Here is a 16,669-nt window from a genome sequence, read left to right as displayed (position 1 = left end):
CCCAAAGTGCTGGAATTACAGGTGTGAGCCACCACACCTGGCCTGAAAATGTAGTCTTTATTTTGAATGACCTTGTACCCAGCTGAAAATCATGGATCTGTTAAGGAAGAAAGGGAGAATGGATAGTATGTTGGGCAACAAGCAGGTGTTGCAAATCTGTTTCTTGCAGATTGTTGTTAAATGATATTATGGCTGATGTGAATGCAATGCGGATTTCTTTTTGGAGTGATTAAGTGCAGTTCTTATCATGGATCTCAGGGAGCCAGTGAAAGGGATATGGAGAAGAAGCTCAGCCAGATGTCAGCCAGACTTGACAAAATAGAAGAAGGTCAAAAGAAGACTTTCGATGGTCAGAGAACAAGGCAAGAAGAGGAGAAGATGCACGGGCGAATCACCAAGCTGGAGTTACAGATGAACCAGAACATCAAGGAAATGAAAGCGGAAGTTAATGCTGGTAGGCCAAAACCAAAACAACTCACATGCATTATTTTCTGTTTGATCTAAAATCTATTAATTAGTATCCCCTGCAACTACCTATGAACCTGGCCAATGGTAATAACTGTGAAATATCCTTAGTTGATTTTCTGAGTAGCTGTGCTGTGTTGTCTAAGTAGCTACAATGCTGTATGAATTTCAGCTGTATAAAGAGCCCCCATGAGAGACAGGCAAACAAAACTGAAATTGCTTAGCCAGCAACTGAGGTACATTTTCTTTAGCATCATCTGCCAAGTCTTTTCTGTTCATAGCCAAGGTTAACATGTCTCAGAAGGAAGCACATATCTTTGAGGGGGTTTCGAGGGCTTATTTTATAGTGCTAGCAGTACAGTACCACACTGGCAATGAATGAGTTTCCTCTACTGGCAGGTCAGCACGGCCCGTCAGTTCACACTTGCTTAGAGGAGAACATTAGCGCTGATTTCAAGTTCTGAGTGCCGTCATATACAGGAGGGATTAGATTTATACTCTGAACTCAGGAATACAGAACTGTGACCACTAAGTGGAAGGTACCCGAAGACAGCTTTTAACTCAGTATGAGGCAGAAGTACCTTAAAGTTCCTGAGTCCTAAAAGATTGATGGCTTTGGGAGCTTGAGAGCTCTTTGTTATGGTAAATATTCAAGTAGAGGCTGATTGATTGTGGTCAGGAAGAAGATGTTCCTCTAGTGTGAGAAGTGGAATTAAATTCTCTCCCAGCTTCTTCTAATTGTATGATCCCATGAATTTTCTTCTGTGACATTGTTCTGTTTTGGCCACATGGAAATAAAAGTGCTAGTTATCCCAAGAATAATTTTGTTATTACCACCAAATGTTTATTATTTTATTTGTAGGAGCTATAATTAAATATATAAATTGGAGAACTTGTAAAGATAAAAATGAATTTTCTTTCTTAGTCTTTGGACTTTTAAAATATGGTATTTGAATATTTCATCGATGTTTAACTTTGCATCATTCCCTGAATGAATGTATTGTTATCTATTTAACATACCATTGAGGATGTTAATATTTAGCACCTAATATGAAAAGCCTCTGAGCCTTAAGATAAAGCCATTGTCTTTATTACAAAGACAATATATTTCTTCTTTCTTTTTTTGTTTTGGAGATAGAATCTTGCTCTGTTGCCAGCCTGGAGTGCAGTGGCGTGATCTCGGCTCACTGCAACCTCTGCCTCCAGGGTTCAAGCGCTTCTCCTGCCTCAGCCTCCTGAGTAGCTGGGATTACAGGCACCCGCCATCATGCCCAGCTAATTTTTTTTTTTTTTTTTGCTATTTTTAATAGAGACTAGGTTTCACCACGTTGGCCAGGCTGGTCTTGAACTCCCAACCTCAAATGATCCTCCCGCCTCGGCCTGCTGAAGTGCTGGGATTACAGGCAAGAGCCACCAGGCCTAGCCTCATGATGCTTTTTTACCCTTTATTATTTCCATATTTTTTGGAAATTAAAAAAAAAATGACAGAATGAGACAGGGGCTCACTCTGTTGCCTAGGCTGCAGTGAAGTGGTGTGATCGTAGCTAACTGCAACCTCTTGGGCTCAAGTGAACCCTCTGCCTCGACCTACTGAGCAGCTAGGACTTTGGGCATGTGCCACCATGCCCAGCTCATTTTTTTATTTAAAAAAAAATTTTATTTAAGAGATGGGGCCTCAGTATGTTGCCCAGACTGGTCTGGAACTCCTGGCCTCAAGCAGTCCTCTTGCCTTGACCTGCCAAAGTGCTGGAATTACAGGTGTGAGCCACTGCGTGGTCGCCCTTTTATTATTTCAGTGTATATATCCTAAGAACAAGGATATTCCCTTATAAATAACTTCAATACAATGTATCATCAATGAAATTTTTTTAATATTCAATTTTCAATGTGCCATTGTTTCCTTTATAGCAACCCTTTTCTAGTCCAGTGTCTTTTTTTTCTAATTGCATGTTTTTTAAATAAAAAATTATTGTATATATTTAAGATATATAACAAGATGTTTATATTTTGATATACATATACGTAGTGAAATAGTTACCGTATTCAAGCAGGTTAACATATGTATCGTCTCACAGGTATTTGTGTGTGTGTGTGTGTGTGTGTATGGCAACAACACCCGAAAATGTACTCTTTTAGCAAAAATCCCAAATACAATACAGTATTATTGACTGTAGTCCTCATGCTATACATTAGATGTCTGGTTTTGTTCATTCTGCATATCAGCAATTTGTATCTTTTGACCTGCATCTCCCCATTTCCTCCTCTTCCTCCCTGAACCTTTGGCAACCACCATTTTATTCTCTATTCTATTTTTTTTTTTTTTCTTTGAGACAGAGTCCTGCTCTGTCACCCAGGCTGGAGTGCAGTGGCGCGATCTCGGGTCACTGTGACCTATTCTTCCCTGGTGCAAGTGATTCTCATGCCTCAGCCTCGTGGATAGCTGGGATTGTAGATGTGCACCACCATGCCTGGCTAATCTTTGTATTTTTAGTAGAGATGGGGTTTCATGGTGTTGGCCAGGCTGGTCTCGAACTCCTGACCTCAAGTAATCCACCCACCTTGGCTGGCCGGCCTGCCTTCCTGCCTGCCTGCCTGCCTTCCTTCCTTCCTTCCTTCCTTCCTTCCTTCCTTCCTTCCTTCCTTCCTTCCTTCCTTCCTTCTTTCCTTCCTTCTCTCCTTCCTCCCTCTCTCTCCTTCCTTCCTTCCTTCCTTTCTTTTTCTCTTTCTTTCCTTCCTTCCTTCTCTTTCTTTTTTTAGATTCCACATATGAGATCATGCAGTATTTTTCTTTCTGTATGTGTCTTATTTCACTTAGCATAATGTCCTCCATTTTTATCCATTTGTGACAAATGGCAGGCTCTCTTTTTTTTTTGTAGGAATGAATAATATTCATCATATGCATATATACACAACTTCTTTATTCACTAATTTTTTGGACACACTTCATTTGTTTCCGTATCTTGGCTATTGTAAATAATGGTGCAATGAACAAGGGAGTGCAGATATCTTTATGAGGTAGTAATTTAATTTCCTTTGGGAATATACCCAGTAGTGAGATTGCTGGGTCGTATGGTAGTTCTATTTTAAATTTCTTTAGTAACTTCTATACCAAGCTTGTCCAACCCACATCCTGCAGGCCACATGTGACCCAGGATGACTTTGAATGAAGCCCAACCCAAATTTGTAAACTTTCTTAAAACATTATGAGAATTTTTTGCGATTTTTTTTGTTTGTTTAGCTCATCAGCTATCATTAGTGTTAGTGTGTTTGTATTGCCCACGACAATTATTCCAGTGTGGTCCAGGAAAGCCGAAAGATTGGACAGCCCTGCCCTATACTGTTTTCCACAATGGCTGCCCCATTCTGCATTCCCACCAGCAGTGTACAAGTGTTCCCCTTTCTTCACACCCTCGCCAACACTTGTACTCTTTTGTCTTTTTGATAGTAGCCATCCTAACGGGTGTGAGGTAATAACTCATTGTGGTTTTAATTTGTATTGCCCTTATGATTAGTGATGTTGGCCCTTCGGGTTCTAATCCACAATTACGCATCGTATTTAGTTGTCATGTTTCTTTATTTAGTCTCTGTTATCTGGATCAGTTTCTCAGTGATCTTGACAGTTTTAAAGAGTACCAGCCAGCCAGCATTTTGTAGACTATCCCTCCTCAGTTTAGATTGGTTTGCTTCGTTTTTTTTTTTTTGAGATGGAGTCTTGCTCTGTCCCCCAGGCTGGAGTGCAGTAGTACAATCTTGGCTCACTGCAACCTCCGCTTCCTGGGTTCAAGCAATTCTCCTGCCTCAGCCTCCTAAGTAGCTGGGACTACAGGCATGCACCACCATACTCAGCTAATCTTTGTATTTTTAGTAGAGACGAGGTGTCGCCATGTTGGCCAGGCTGGTCTTGAACTCCTGACCTCAGGTGATCCACCCGCATTGGCCTCCCAAAGTGCTGGGATTACTGGTATGAGACACCGTACTAGGCCTGTTTGCTTCATCTTGATATGATTTAGGTTGTGCATTTGGTATTCTTTAAAAATGTCAAGAAGTGATGTCATGCTCTGCTCGGGGTATCTTTTCAGGAGTTACATGATGTTGGTTTCTCCCAGTATTGGTGACATGAGCTTTGATCACTTGGTTAAAGTGGTATGTGACAGTCTTCTCCATTGTAATAGTTACTTTTTCCTTTTTGTAAATTAAAAAGTAGTCTCTAGGGAGAAACTAGAAACTCACCTGTTCCCCATCAAACTTTTACCCCAAGGGTTTTAGCATCTATTAATAATTTTTGCCTGAATCAACCATCACTAGATGCTATAGAATTTGATATAGAATTTTTAAAAAATATTAACTCTTGTGAAATTTACCTCTCCCTCAAGGGTTTACAGCTGTCTATGAAAGCATAGGATCCCTCAGGCAAGTTCTCGAGGCCAAGATGAAGCTGGACAGGGACCAGCTACAGAAGCAAATCCAGCTGATGCAGAAACCAGAAACCCCCATGTGAAGGGAGCTGGGACAAAGTCCTAAAAGACAGTTTTGCCAGTGGGGCTAGGAGCCGGATACCTCTGTAGCCAGGCCGTCGCCGCATTCGGGATTGTTCCATCCATGGCGTGCATGTGCCAAGAAATGTGTTTAATGGGTCTAAATGTTTACCTTGAGTCTTGAAAATACTCTTTCTTTAAAAGTATGAAATACAGTTTTTACCAGTTGATTTCACTTCTCTAAATTCAATGGAAATCCCCCGCCCTGGATTTTGAAAGGCTTTTATCTTCTTCATTTTACGAATGGAAAAATGACAATTTTTCTTCAATGCTTGATGCACTAATGAAGACTGTTTACTATTTTGAAAAATGTCATGGCTATTTTTTTTTAATTAAGAAACTAATGAATCATCACAGGAATGTGTTGTTCCTCACCCTAAATTAAGAGAATGTCCCAGTAGATTAGACTTCAACCTTTGAGTCCAATTTGGATTTTCTTATTGTTGTCTATGCATTTCTTATATTGGTTATCTTCTTGTAAATCTTCTGTCTTTTGTAAGGGGAAAGGATTTAACATTTAGAATAAATTCCACCATTTATGTAATGGAAATAGTTTAAAAATTGCTAACTGCCATATGGATTGCAAATTAAATGGAGACTTATTTAGATAAAGTAAGGCTCAATATTGGCATCGACCACCTAGATATTACAGGTTTTAATATTTAAAACTATTTTTGAATTATCCACAGCCTGTATAGTGATAGCCATATATTTAATAATGGAATGGTGGTTAACAGTCTATTTACTGCACAATTAATTGTTCACTAATCAAATAGAATGTGATAATTTTTCAGACTTTATGATCTCTCTCTTTCCAAAATTGGCACAAAGTGCTAGGGTTTATATACACTTATTGTAACTGTATTTTTGTGCCTTGGTTTTATCATGTCAATGCACTGTACTCTATAAAAGTTTTGCAGACAAAATAGAAAGTATGATAATCCGTCAGCAGTATGATGTAAAACTGGAATCCTCTGTATTTTTTAAATGTTCTAAAAATTTTATCACTGTTAAGGTATTAATCATTCAGTATTACTAATGGAATAGAAATTCATACTTTTGTATGGACAACAATTCAAATTGATATTGCATTTATAGCACTGTCAAGAAACTTTCATCTTGAGCAACTTTATAGATGATGGGTGTTTTATTTTCAATCGCCATATGTGATCAGTCATTGGAAATTGGCCCCAGTGCTGTTTGTTCATCTCTGTATGTAAAAACTGACAGTGAGACACACTGATCTGAACTGTGAGGGTGCCCCAGGAAAAAGAAAAATAGGAATACTTTAACAATTAAAAAGAAAAAAAAATGTTTTTTGTTTGCCAAGGACTCAGGAAAATAAAAAGCATTTTCTATTTTTAGGATAAATCACAAATGCAGTATCTAACTGGCTATTACTGTTTACCCATATAAAATATGCTGCTAAAGTACATATTTTGCTCTCAATGGCTTGACAATTTTTTTTCAAATTTGGACGTGAGAGGTTATATAGGGACTCTATTATCCAACACATATTTTCTTATTTTGCCACAAATTTCCACTTAACAAAGGAAAAAAAGAGGCGATTGCTGTTTTGCAATCAGAAAGTGAATTTCTTCTGTGGTAGCGTACACATGTTTCATGTGGTTCTCCACGTTTAAGCACAAACCACAGCACAGGAAGCCACAGCCCCTCCAGCATCTCTGTGCTCTGGGGTCTTTGAGAAGAAGGAATCAGAACATCGACACCTGGGAAGAGGGAGGCGGGAGCACCAGCTGGACTCTGGCCAAGGGGTGACGTAAGCAGGTGACACTGGGCTGTCAGCTGAGCTTCTCAGGTGCTTCTGACATTGCCAGCCCCTTGAGATGAGCCACCGCAGGCGTGCTCCACCTCGGCTACACGTTGGAATCATCTGGAGGAGTTGGGAAACCTACTGATGTCCCCCTGTGCTTCCTAGACCGATTAAGTCAGAACCTCTGGGAGGTGGGTCGCAAGCATCAGTGCGTGCCTGAGGCCTCCGCGTGTTTGGGTGTGCGACCGAGGTGGTGAGCTGCCGAGCCACAGTGCAGTACTCTTCTCACCAAAGCTCAAATGAGAATCAGCTTCCATGTTCTTTCCTTTACCAGAAATTTGCAATAAAAAGAAAAAACTTTCAAATAAATGTGGTATATGATTTTTAAATGGAAAAGTCTTTTAGTGTTGAGCTGAAGACTTAATTAGGTAAAATGCCATAGGAAATATTTGTGTTTGCTCTCTGTGGAAACGCTTTGATGGTTGAAGTAAGGTGCTCAAGTCCTGGCAGCCCCTCTGAGGACTGGAATGTCGTTGGGAGCTGCTGGTCTGTGGGCTTTGAGGCTGTGGGGACTTCTCTGCAGCCTTCTTGTCTCTGGCAGTTCTCGGGTGTGTGCTGTATCCCTTGTGTGTGTCAACTCTTTTCATTTTAACTAGTTGAGTTCAATACCATTTCCCCATTTTATAGATGAGAAAACAGAGTCACCTAAAGGTTAAGCAACTTGCCGCAAATCCTACAGCTAATAAGTGGGAGTCATGATTCAAACCAGGCCGCCTACTTCCACACTCTGGGAGCGTTACCAGCACACTGCACTACTTCCGAAGACACATTTTGGCTTCCCACATAAGTGACTTGCTAGGCCACCGACACCAGTCATATCTCTATATATGCTTCGCCTCCTGCCATCTGAGAACCCTTGCTTTTTAATGCCCCAATTCTGAATAGCTAATGAGGCACTCTAATTAGCTTGTCAAATGTCTTCCCCTGGCTATATCGATGGAGGCACCAGAGGTGGGGGGAGTTGGTGCCACAGGACTTGTAGGATCACAGGCATTTCACCCCTGCCCTTGGGCTGTCTGAGGTTGTGGGCCCTGGCTTTACACATTGGGAGATGGATTGTGTTGGGGGAGTGTAGAGCAGAACAGAGAAGATGGCTCCATTCAAGTTGTAATTATCTCACTAGGCTTTCAGGGGGAAAAAGAATCACAAAACATCATGACATCAGTCCCTTGCCCTGCCACACAGCCCTCCTGACAGGTTGTTTACAACACAGCAGCGTGCTTCCACCAGCACGAGTGAGAGAGGGTGAACGGGAAGGAAGCTAGTCTTTTGTAACCTAATCTCAGAAGTGACAAGCCACCACTTCCACTATTCTCTTCATGAAAAGCAAGTCCAGCGCATACACAGCGGGAGGGGATCACACAAGGGGCCGAACACCTGGGGATGGGGTCACTGGGAGACATTGTACCGACTTCTTGCTCCAGCCAGAATCTGGACTCTGAGAGCTAGGTAGGCCTGCAGTGCAGTGTCTACTGTAAAAGGATACCTGCAGAGGTCCTTTAGCTCTGGATTTGTAAGGATGACAAAATAACTTTATGAGATGAACTGAACCAAAAAATGGGTCAAGATGAATTGACAATTTCCAATAGTCATGTGAGGGAACTTAGAAGTGGATCTCCCCACCCAAAAGAACTGAAAGTGGGGACTCAGTATGTGTACACCTGGGCACAGTGGCTCACGTCTGCAATCCCAGCACCTTGGGAGGCCGAGGTGGGCAGATCACCTGAGGTCAGAAGTTTGACGCCAGCCTGGCCACTGTGGTGAAACCCTGTCTCTACTAAAAATGCAAAAACGAGCTGGGCCTGGTGGCACACGCCTGTAATCCCAGCTACTCCGTAGGCTGAAGCAGAGTTGCCTGAACCCGGGAGGCAGAGGTTGCAGTGAGCCGAGATCGTGCTATTACACTCCAGCCTGGGCAACAGAGTGAGAGTCCGTCTCAAAAAAAAAAAAAAAAAAATGTGAAAACTCTCAGGCCCCACCCAGACCCCCTGAATCAGAGGCTCTGAGATGGGCTCACCAAATTGCTTCAAGTCCTGCAGGTGATGCTAATATAAAATCTGAGGCCTGCTGCACTAATAAGTAGCCACTAATTACGTGGATTTTTTTTTTTTAACAGTCAAGAGGTCCTTAATTGTTTTTGGCACCTATTATGCCATAAATTCACAGGGAAGAGGTTCCAGCAGCTCAGGCTCCCTTCTGTTGGTTCACAAAGTATGCTCCTCTGGGGAGAGCAGGCTGGTGCTTCAGTGGAACTTAGGTACGTTTCTCTTTGGGTTCCTTCTTTTTCTGATCATTTTCCTTCAGCGTTTAGGAAACTATCTTGGCTCTTTAAGTACCTCATATGCTGAACATATACAGTAATTCTCTTGGCTAGAAATCTTGTTTATTTACAGAAATGCCAACAGCATGCTGGGTAGCACTGTAGACTTCCAGCTTTGCCTGGTAACATTTGTGGGGTATTCCTTTTTGAACAGTACCCACTCCCTTGATGTCTGTAACATCTCCCTTCTTATAGATTCGTATGTGTGTGTCCAAAGGAACAACTCTATAAATTCTAAAAGACCCAGGGGACAGAGGGCAGGTGCTTCTCCTCTTTCCCTTTTTTTTCATCATTTAGGCAAATGATTAGAAGATGGTTGTTCCAGCCAAAAGAAAATATGTGGTCATTCAAATGTAAATATAAATTCATCAGAATTAGATATATCTTAACATTTAGTTTCTCAGTTGCACTAGCCACATTTAAAGTGCTCAGTAGTCTCCCATGGTCAGTGCCTACTGTATTGCCTGTGCGAATGCGGACGAGTTCTCTAACTGCAGGAATTTCCACTGGATAGTCCTCAAAGTGTCCCCAGAGCAGCAGCATCTAGAGCATTACCTCACTCTTCCATCTTACAGCCTGATATGGTTTGGCTGTGTCCCCACCCAAATCTCATCTCAAACTGTAGCTCCCATAATTCCTATGTATCTTGGGAGGGACCTGGTGGGAGGCAATTGAATTGTGGGGGCCAGATTTTCCCCCTGCTGTTCTCGTGATAGGGAATAAGGCTCATGAGATCTGATGGTTTTATAAAGAGGAGTTCCCCTGCACACGCTCTCTTGGCTGATGCCATGTAAGACGTGACTTTGCTCCTCATTCGCCTTATGCCATGATTGTGAGGCCTCCCCAGCCATGTGGAATTGTGAGTTCATTAAATCTCTTTCCATTATAAATTACCCAGTCTCGGGTATGTATTTATTAGCAGCATGAGAGCAGACAAATACACAGCCCTGTCTACAGCTCTGCACCATCATCTGTCAGGCTAAAATGAGCTTTGGAGCTGGAAATGCTCTCCAGTCTCATTCCTACAATATTATGTCAGTTGTCCCCGTTAGAATAATTTCCTAGTTCTTTACAAGATTTTATCTTTAAGCAAGATTAGTAAACTCTAGAGATCTGGCTGGGCATGGTGGCTCATGCCTGTAATCCCAGCGCTTTGGGAGGCCAAGTCAGGTAGATCACCTGAGGTCAGGAGTTTGAGACCAGCCTGGCCACCATGGTGAAACCCTGACTCTACTAAAAATATAAAAATTAGCCAAGCGTGATGACATGCACCTGTAATCCCAGGTACTCGGGAGGCTGAGGCAGGAGAATCACTTGAACCTGGGAGGCAGAGGTTGCAGTGAGCTGAGATGGCGCCATTGCACTCCAGCCCGAGCGAGAGAGCGAGACTCTATCTCAAAAAAAACAAAACAAAACAAACAAACAAACAAAAACAACTCGAGATCTGCTGTATAACATTGCACCTATAGTCAACAGCTACGTGTTGTACACTTAAAACTTCATTAAGAGGGTAGATCTCATGTTGCATGTCCTTACCACAATAAATTTTTTAAAAAAGATTTTTGGCCGGGCGCGGTGGCTCAAGCCTGTAATCCCAGCACTTTGGGAGGCCGAGGCGGGTGGATCATGAGGTCAGGAGATCGAGACCATCCTGGCTAACATGGTGAAACCCCGTCTCTACTAAAAATACAAAAAATTAGCCGGGCGTGGTGGCGGGCGCCTGTAGTCCCAGCTACTCGGAGGCTGAGGCAGGAGAATGGCGTGAACCTGGGAGGCGGAGCTTGCAGTGAGCCGAGATCGCGCCACTGCACTCCAGCCTGGGTGACACAGCACGAGACTCCGTCTCAAAAAAAAAAAAAAAAAAAAAAAAAAAAAAAGATTTTTATCTCATCTGTCAGTTCTGATTGGTAGATAGAGGTGCCTGGAGCACTGTGTTGGGAAGGATTTGGTAGCTGGCACCAGATGCAGGGGGAAGAGCCAGCCCAACGCTGACGGGGTGGTGTCTTGTGAACTGTGTGTCTGCCAGGCTTGCCCCAGGACATCCTGGGCATGTGGGATGCCTGGCAAAGGCTTGTTGGCCAGGGGAGTCCAGTGATTCTGATGCTCCCTAGTGAGGGGGTCCCTTGCAGGTCTCGAAGGAAGGTGAGTGACAGTGAGGCATTCACCTTGGTAAACTTAGAGGGGCACCAAACACTCTAAGATTATAATATTTTAATGCAATATTTTAAAAGATCAGCATTAATACTAAAAAATTCCAGATGAACAGGGCTGGGAGCGGTGGCTCATACCTATAATCCCAGCACTTTGGGAGGCTGAGGTGAGAAGATCACAAGGTCAGGAGATCGAGACCATCCCGGTTAACACGGTGAAACCCTGTCTCTACTAAAAAATACAAACAATTAGCCAGGGGTGCTGGCGGGCGCCTATAGTCCTAGCTACTCAGGAGGCTGAGGCAGGAGAATGGCGCGAACCTGGGAGGCAGAGCTTGCGGTGAGCCGAGATCGAGTCACTGCACTCTAGCCTGGGCGACAGAGTGAAACTCTGTCTCAAACAAACAAACAAACAAAAATTCCAGATGAACAAAATATCAAATCTTAACTAAAAACCAGATCTACTGAACAACGAGATCACTTGGACTCAGGAAGGGGAACATCACACACCGGGGCCTAACATGGGGAGGGGGGAGGGGGGAGGGATTGCATTGGGAGTTATACCTGATGTAAATGACGAGTTGATGGGTGCAGCAGACTAACATGGCACAAGTATACATATGTAACAAACCTGCATGTTATGCACATGTACCCTACAACTTAAAGTATAATAATAATAAATAAATTTTAAAAAAAAAAAAGAAAAAAAAAAGAAAAAAAGAAAAAAAAAAAAAAACCAGATCTGACTGTGCTATGTTGTATCATTTTGGAATTGAGGCAAAAGAAAAAGTATTTCCCTCTATATACATGTTTTTATGCAAAAATTGGACATACTGTTTTTTGTGAGGGTTTTTGATTTTTGGAAATATTACATGTAATATTATTTACTTGGTTATTGAGATTTTGGTCTGTCCCTCTCCTTATCACTTTTTTTTTTTTTTTTTTTAAAGACAGGGTCTCCCTCTGTCACCCAGGCTGGAAGCTGTGGTGTGATCATAGCTCATAGCTCATTACAGCCTCAGTCTCCTGAGTAGCTAGGATTACAGGTGTGCACCACCATGCCTGGCTAATTAAAATTTAAAAAAAAATTGTAGATGTGGGGTCGTACTATGTTGCCCAAGGTGGTCTTAACTCCTGGCCTCCAGGAATCCTCCCGACTCAGCCTCCCAAAATGCTGGGATTACTGGTGTGAGTAACTACACTCGGTGTCTCTTTACCTTTTGCATTTGAGTCTGCTTTACCCTAATCCTGACCCTGCCCTGATATCTAGAAATTTGGAGCTAAATTCAGTGCTTAGTTTTTATAATTAGCTTATCTTGGGCTTATCTGATTGCTTTAGATGGTCTCTGGTGTGTTTTTATTTCTAATTACCATACTTTGTTTAATTTTTAAATTTGTAGTTTAATTATTCTTGAAACCGACTTGGGCCACAGGTAAAGCAAAGATCTGACTCTGAGCAGGTGTGATTCCTCTGAGACATGGAGGAAGAGAGGGAGGGGAGCGAAGATGTTTGCAGATTTCCAGCACTTGCTGCCAGCCACCAGAGAAGTGCGAGGAGCTCTCCACAGCACTACAAGGCCCGCCCATGGGATTCACTGTCCTTTGTTGCCCCCACCTGGAGAGAATGAAAACTCCTAGGGAATCTGTTTCAATAGGGAGAACCCAGAACCAAGAAATGCCTCAGGAAAAGAGCCCCTTGAGATCATGAAACCGCTAATGCAAAATTGTAGCTGAGACAGCAAAAGAGATCTGACCTAGCCAACTCCATCTTGCTTCTAAGCTCCAAGCTGTTTTTATTCTTTCCTGGGCATAGGCTGAACTAAGTTTGGGAGAAACTTACTTTATAAAAACGAAGGTGATTAACAGCCCTTTCCCCTTCTTGCCTGTATTTAATGATAAAAATACATTAAATACATTAAAAACAAACCCCCTTCTTGCCTGTATTTAATGATAAAATACAAGTTAAAGAATTTTTTTTTTTTTTTTGAGACAGAGTCTCACTCTGTCACCCAGGCTGGAGTGCAGCAGTACAATCCGAGCTCACTGTAGCCTCCACCTCTCAGGTTCAAGTTATTCTCCTATCTCAGACTCCCCAATAGCTGGGACTACAGGTGTGAGCCACCACGCCTGGCTAATTTTTGTATTTTTAGCAGAGAGGGGATTTTGCCGTGTTGGCCAGGCTGGTCTGGAACTCCTGACCTCAAGTGATCTGCCTGCTTTAGCCTCTCAAAGTGCTGGGATTGCAGGTGTAAGCCATTGTGCCCGGCCAAAGATACATTTTTTTTTTTTTTTTGAGACGGAGTCTCGCTCTGTCGCCCAGCATTTTTAAGCAAAAATTATTTAAAGCTGATTTTAATTTTTAAAATGTACCTACATCTTGGCCTGGTGCTGTGGCTCACACCTGTAATCCCAGCACTTTGGGAGGCTGAGGCAGGCAGATCACTTGAACTCAGGAGTTCAAGACCAGCCTGGGCAACAAGGTGAAATTTAGTACTAGCTACTTTGGGGGCTGAGGTGGGAGGGTCCCTGAGCTCAGGAGGTCGAGGCTGCAGTGAGCCGAGATTACCCCAATGCACTCCAGCCTGGGTGGCAAAGTGAGACCCAGTTTCAAAAAATAAATAAATAAAAATAAAAGTTTACCTACATCTTATTAAACATGTTTGTTTTTTTTGTTTTGTTTTTTTTTTTTTTTTTTTTTTTTGAGACGGAGTCTGGCTCTGTTGCCAGGCTGAAGTGCAGTGGTGTGATCTTGGCTCACTGCAACCTCCGACTCCCCGGTTCAAGCGATTCTCCTGTCTCAGTCTCCTGAGTAGCTGGGATTACAGGCACATGCTACCATGCCCAGCTAATTTTTGTATTTTTAGTAGAGACAGGGTTTCACCATGTTGGCTAGGATGATCTTAATCTCCTGACCTTGTCATCCGCCCACCTTGGCCTCTCAAAGTGCTGGGATTACAGGCATAAGCCACCTTGCCTGGCCATCTTATTATTATTATTATTTTGAGACCGAGTCTCTCTCTGTCGCCCAGGCTGGAATGCAGTGGCGTGATCTTAGCTCACTGCAACCTCCGCCTCCTGGGTTCAAGCGATTCTCCTGCCTCAGCCTCCTGAGTAGCTGGGACTACGGGCGCCTGTCACCACGCCTGGCTAATTTTTGTATTTTTAGGAGAGACAGGGTTTCACCATGTTGGTCAGGCTGGTCTCAAACTCCTGACCTCGTGATCCCCCTGCCTCGGCCTCCCAAAGTGCTGGGATTATAGGCATGAGCCACCGCGCCTGGCCATCTTATTAAATATTTTTATAAAAATAAACCTATTTACGATTCAGGCATTCAATGTCCATCTAGTTGCCAATGTGTTGTCCTTCCAACCACATGGCTAATAGGGGTTTCCTGCTCTTATAATCTCTGGATGACTCATTATCTCCTGGTTGGCTTCTCAGTGTCCGTAATGTGGGTGACCAATTCCCTTTATTAAATTCTCTGTGTTTGGAATACCTAGGGAGGATTCTGCTTTCTTGAATGGACCCTAACTGATGCAATGCTTAAGGGGAGTAATTTGCGTCTGTAGCTATCATACTGTTTCTGCATACCATGTATCTGCTTTTCCTTTGGCGCTGTGTGGCTCTTGTGTTCTAATAAACTAATATCCTCTAGGGCTAGCTAAGGCTTTTTGAGTACCCGACATTGTGCTAGGTGCTCATTCCTGTGTCCGTGAACAAGTCCTGGCCAGAGCTGACCCTTGTCCTTGACGCAGGCACCTGCTGGTCCCTCACTTCCTCTGGCCTCACCCAGGAACCCTCTGGCCTAGAATTTACCTGTCTAGCAGCTGCTGTGCTGCTGCCCAAACCATGTTGGGCAGGACCAAATGCCAAGTGTCTTTAGTAAGTCTTCACCTTCCCTATTCCTCCTACAAGGTTCTCAGCTACCTCCAGCCTACCTGGGCATTTTTACCAGTTTGTCCCCAGCAGAGTTTCACCCCAAGAGGAAGAAAAGGGAGAACATGTTTGTCAACGTTCCTTTCTCCTCCCCACACTCCACTTGTGTAAAAAAGAGAACCGGGTTTTCGATTTTTGCTTCCTCTCTAGGGTGGCCTTCCACACTGTCATTTCCTCCTTTCTAGGGGGATGAGGGAGACTTAAGCCCCTTAATGGTAGCAGGAGTATTCCTTCTGCACTATGGAAGTGAGTTTGTGATCTGACTTAGGCTTAGAGTTAGTGCTCCTGACACAGTACTAGGAGCCAAAGGAACTTAGACAATTCTTTTTTTCATGACAAAGCCTGGCTTTTAAGACTATCATCTCTCTGTGCTGTCCAGGTATCTATTCTGAGTTTCAAAACTGAATGTGGACTGCATCCTCTTTGAATTCCTGTTGTAACAGTCCTAGCTCCCTCTTGGGCAAATGGATGCCTCTGCAGAAAACGGGGCGAGTTGGGGGGAGGACAAGGAAATGCAAGGGACACCAGTAAATTAGTAAATTTCAAAACTATTGTTTCCATTAACTACACATGGGTGTCTTCTCCCTAAACTGTGACCTACTTGAAGGCAGGATCACATTTTCCCTAATATTTAAAAAATGTCTATGAGAAGTCAGGTGCTAATTGTGAAAGGACTTGCAGGTTGACTAAGGTCTCAGGTGTCCTTACGTTGTCTCACATTATGACAGCTCGTGATAGTGCATCCACACCCATCAGAGCACTTAACAATAGTTCCAGATGGGCTAAAGTCTTTGATTAATGAGAAATAGAGGCTGGGTGTGGTGGCTTATGCCTGTAATCCCAGCACTTTGGGAGGGCGGATCACTTGAGGTCAGGAGTTCACAACCAACCTGGCCAACAGGGTGAAACCCCATCTCTACTAAAAATACAAAAATTAGCTGGGGGTGGCGGAGGGTGCTGGTAATCCTAGCTACTTGGCAGGCTGAGGCAGGAAAATTGTTTGAACCTGAGAGGTAGAGGGTGCAGTGAGCCGAGATCGTGCCACTGCACTCTAGCCTGCGTGACAGAGAGAGACTCTGTTTCAAAAAAAAACGAAATAGAATAAATTGATTAATCGATTAATGCATTGTTATTAACTAATCTTTGTAAAACGTCTACGTTTGGGGGTAAAACACCAAAAAAATAAAGGGGGGAGCGGGGGCAGGGTGTAGTGGCTCATGCCTGTAATCCCAGCACTTTGGGAGGCTGAGGTGGGAGGATTGCTTGAGGTAGGAGACCAGGCTGGGCAACACAGTGAGACCCTGTCTCTAAAAAAAGAAAGAAAGAACAAAACTCTGAAAAAGAGAAACAAAGAAACAAAAGAAAGGTAAAAATATGAGGATCACTGAATTAATCATTTACTGAGAATGTCTCCATGCACATTTTTCTT

At 43.1% G+C, this 16,669-nt stretch overlaps 1 protein-coding gene across 7 annotated transcripts in view; it reads left to right on the top strand.

The window, feature by feature from the left end:
• LOC116268519 (protein FAM81A) overlaps positions 1-7,163 on the top strand; it is a 116,472-nt gene extending 109,309 nt beyond the window's left edge. For all 7 annotated transcript variants that reach the window (XM_031668595.1, XM_031668593.1, XM_031668592.1 and 4 more), the window contains 2 exons: positions 259-454; positions 4,839-7,163. In XM_031668595.1, coding sequence (XP_031524455.1) covers positions 259-454; positions 4,839-4,963 — 321 coding nt within the window. In that variant the 3' untranslated portion in view covers positions 4,964-7,163. The remainder of the gene's footprint in view (positions 1-258; positions 455-4,838) is intronic.
• The last annotated feature ends 9,506 nt before the right edge of the window (positions 7,164-16,669 follow it).

This window comes from Papio anubis, chromosome 7 (genome assembly GCF_008728515.1).
Source record: "Papio anubis isolate 15944 chromosome 7, Panubis1.0, whole genome shotgun sequence".
NCBI classification, from domain to species: Eukaryota; Metazoa; Chordata; class Mammalia; order Primates; family Cercopithecidae; genus Papio; species Papio anubis.
This window is presented reverse-complemented; position numbering and strand designations above follow the sequence as displayed.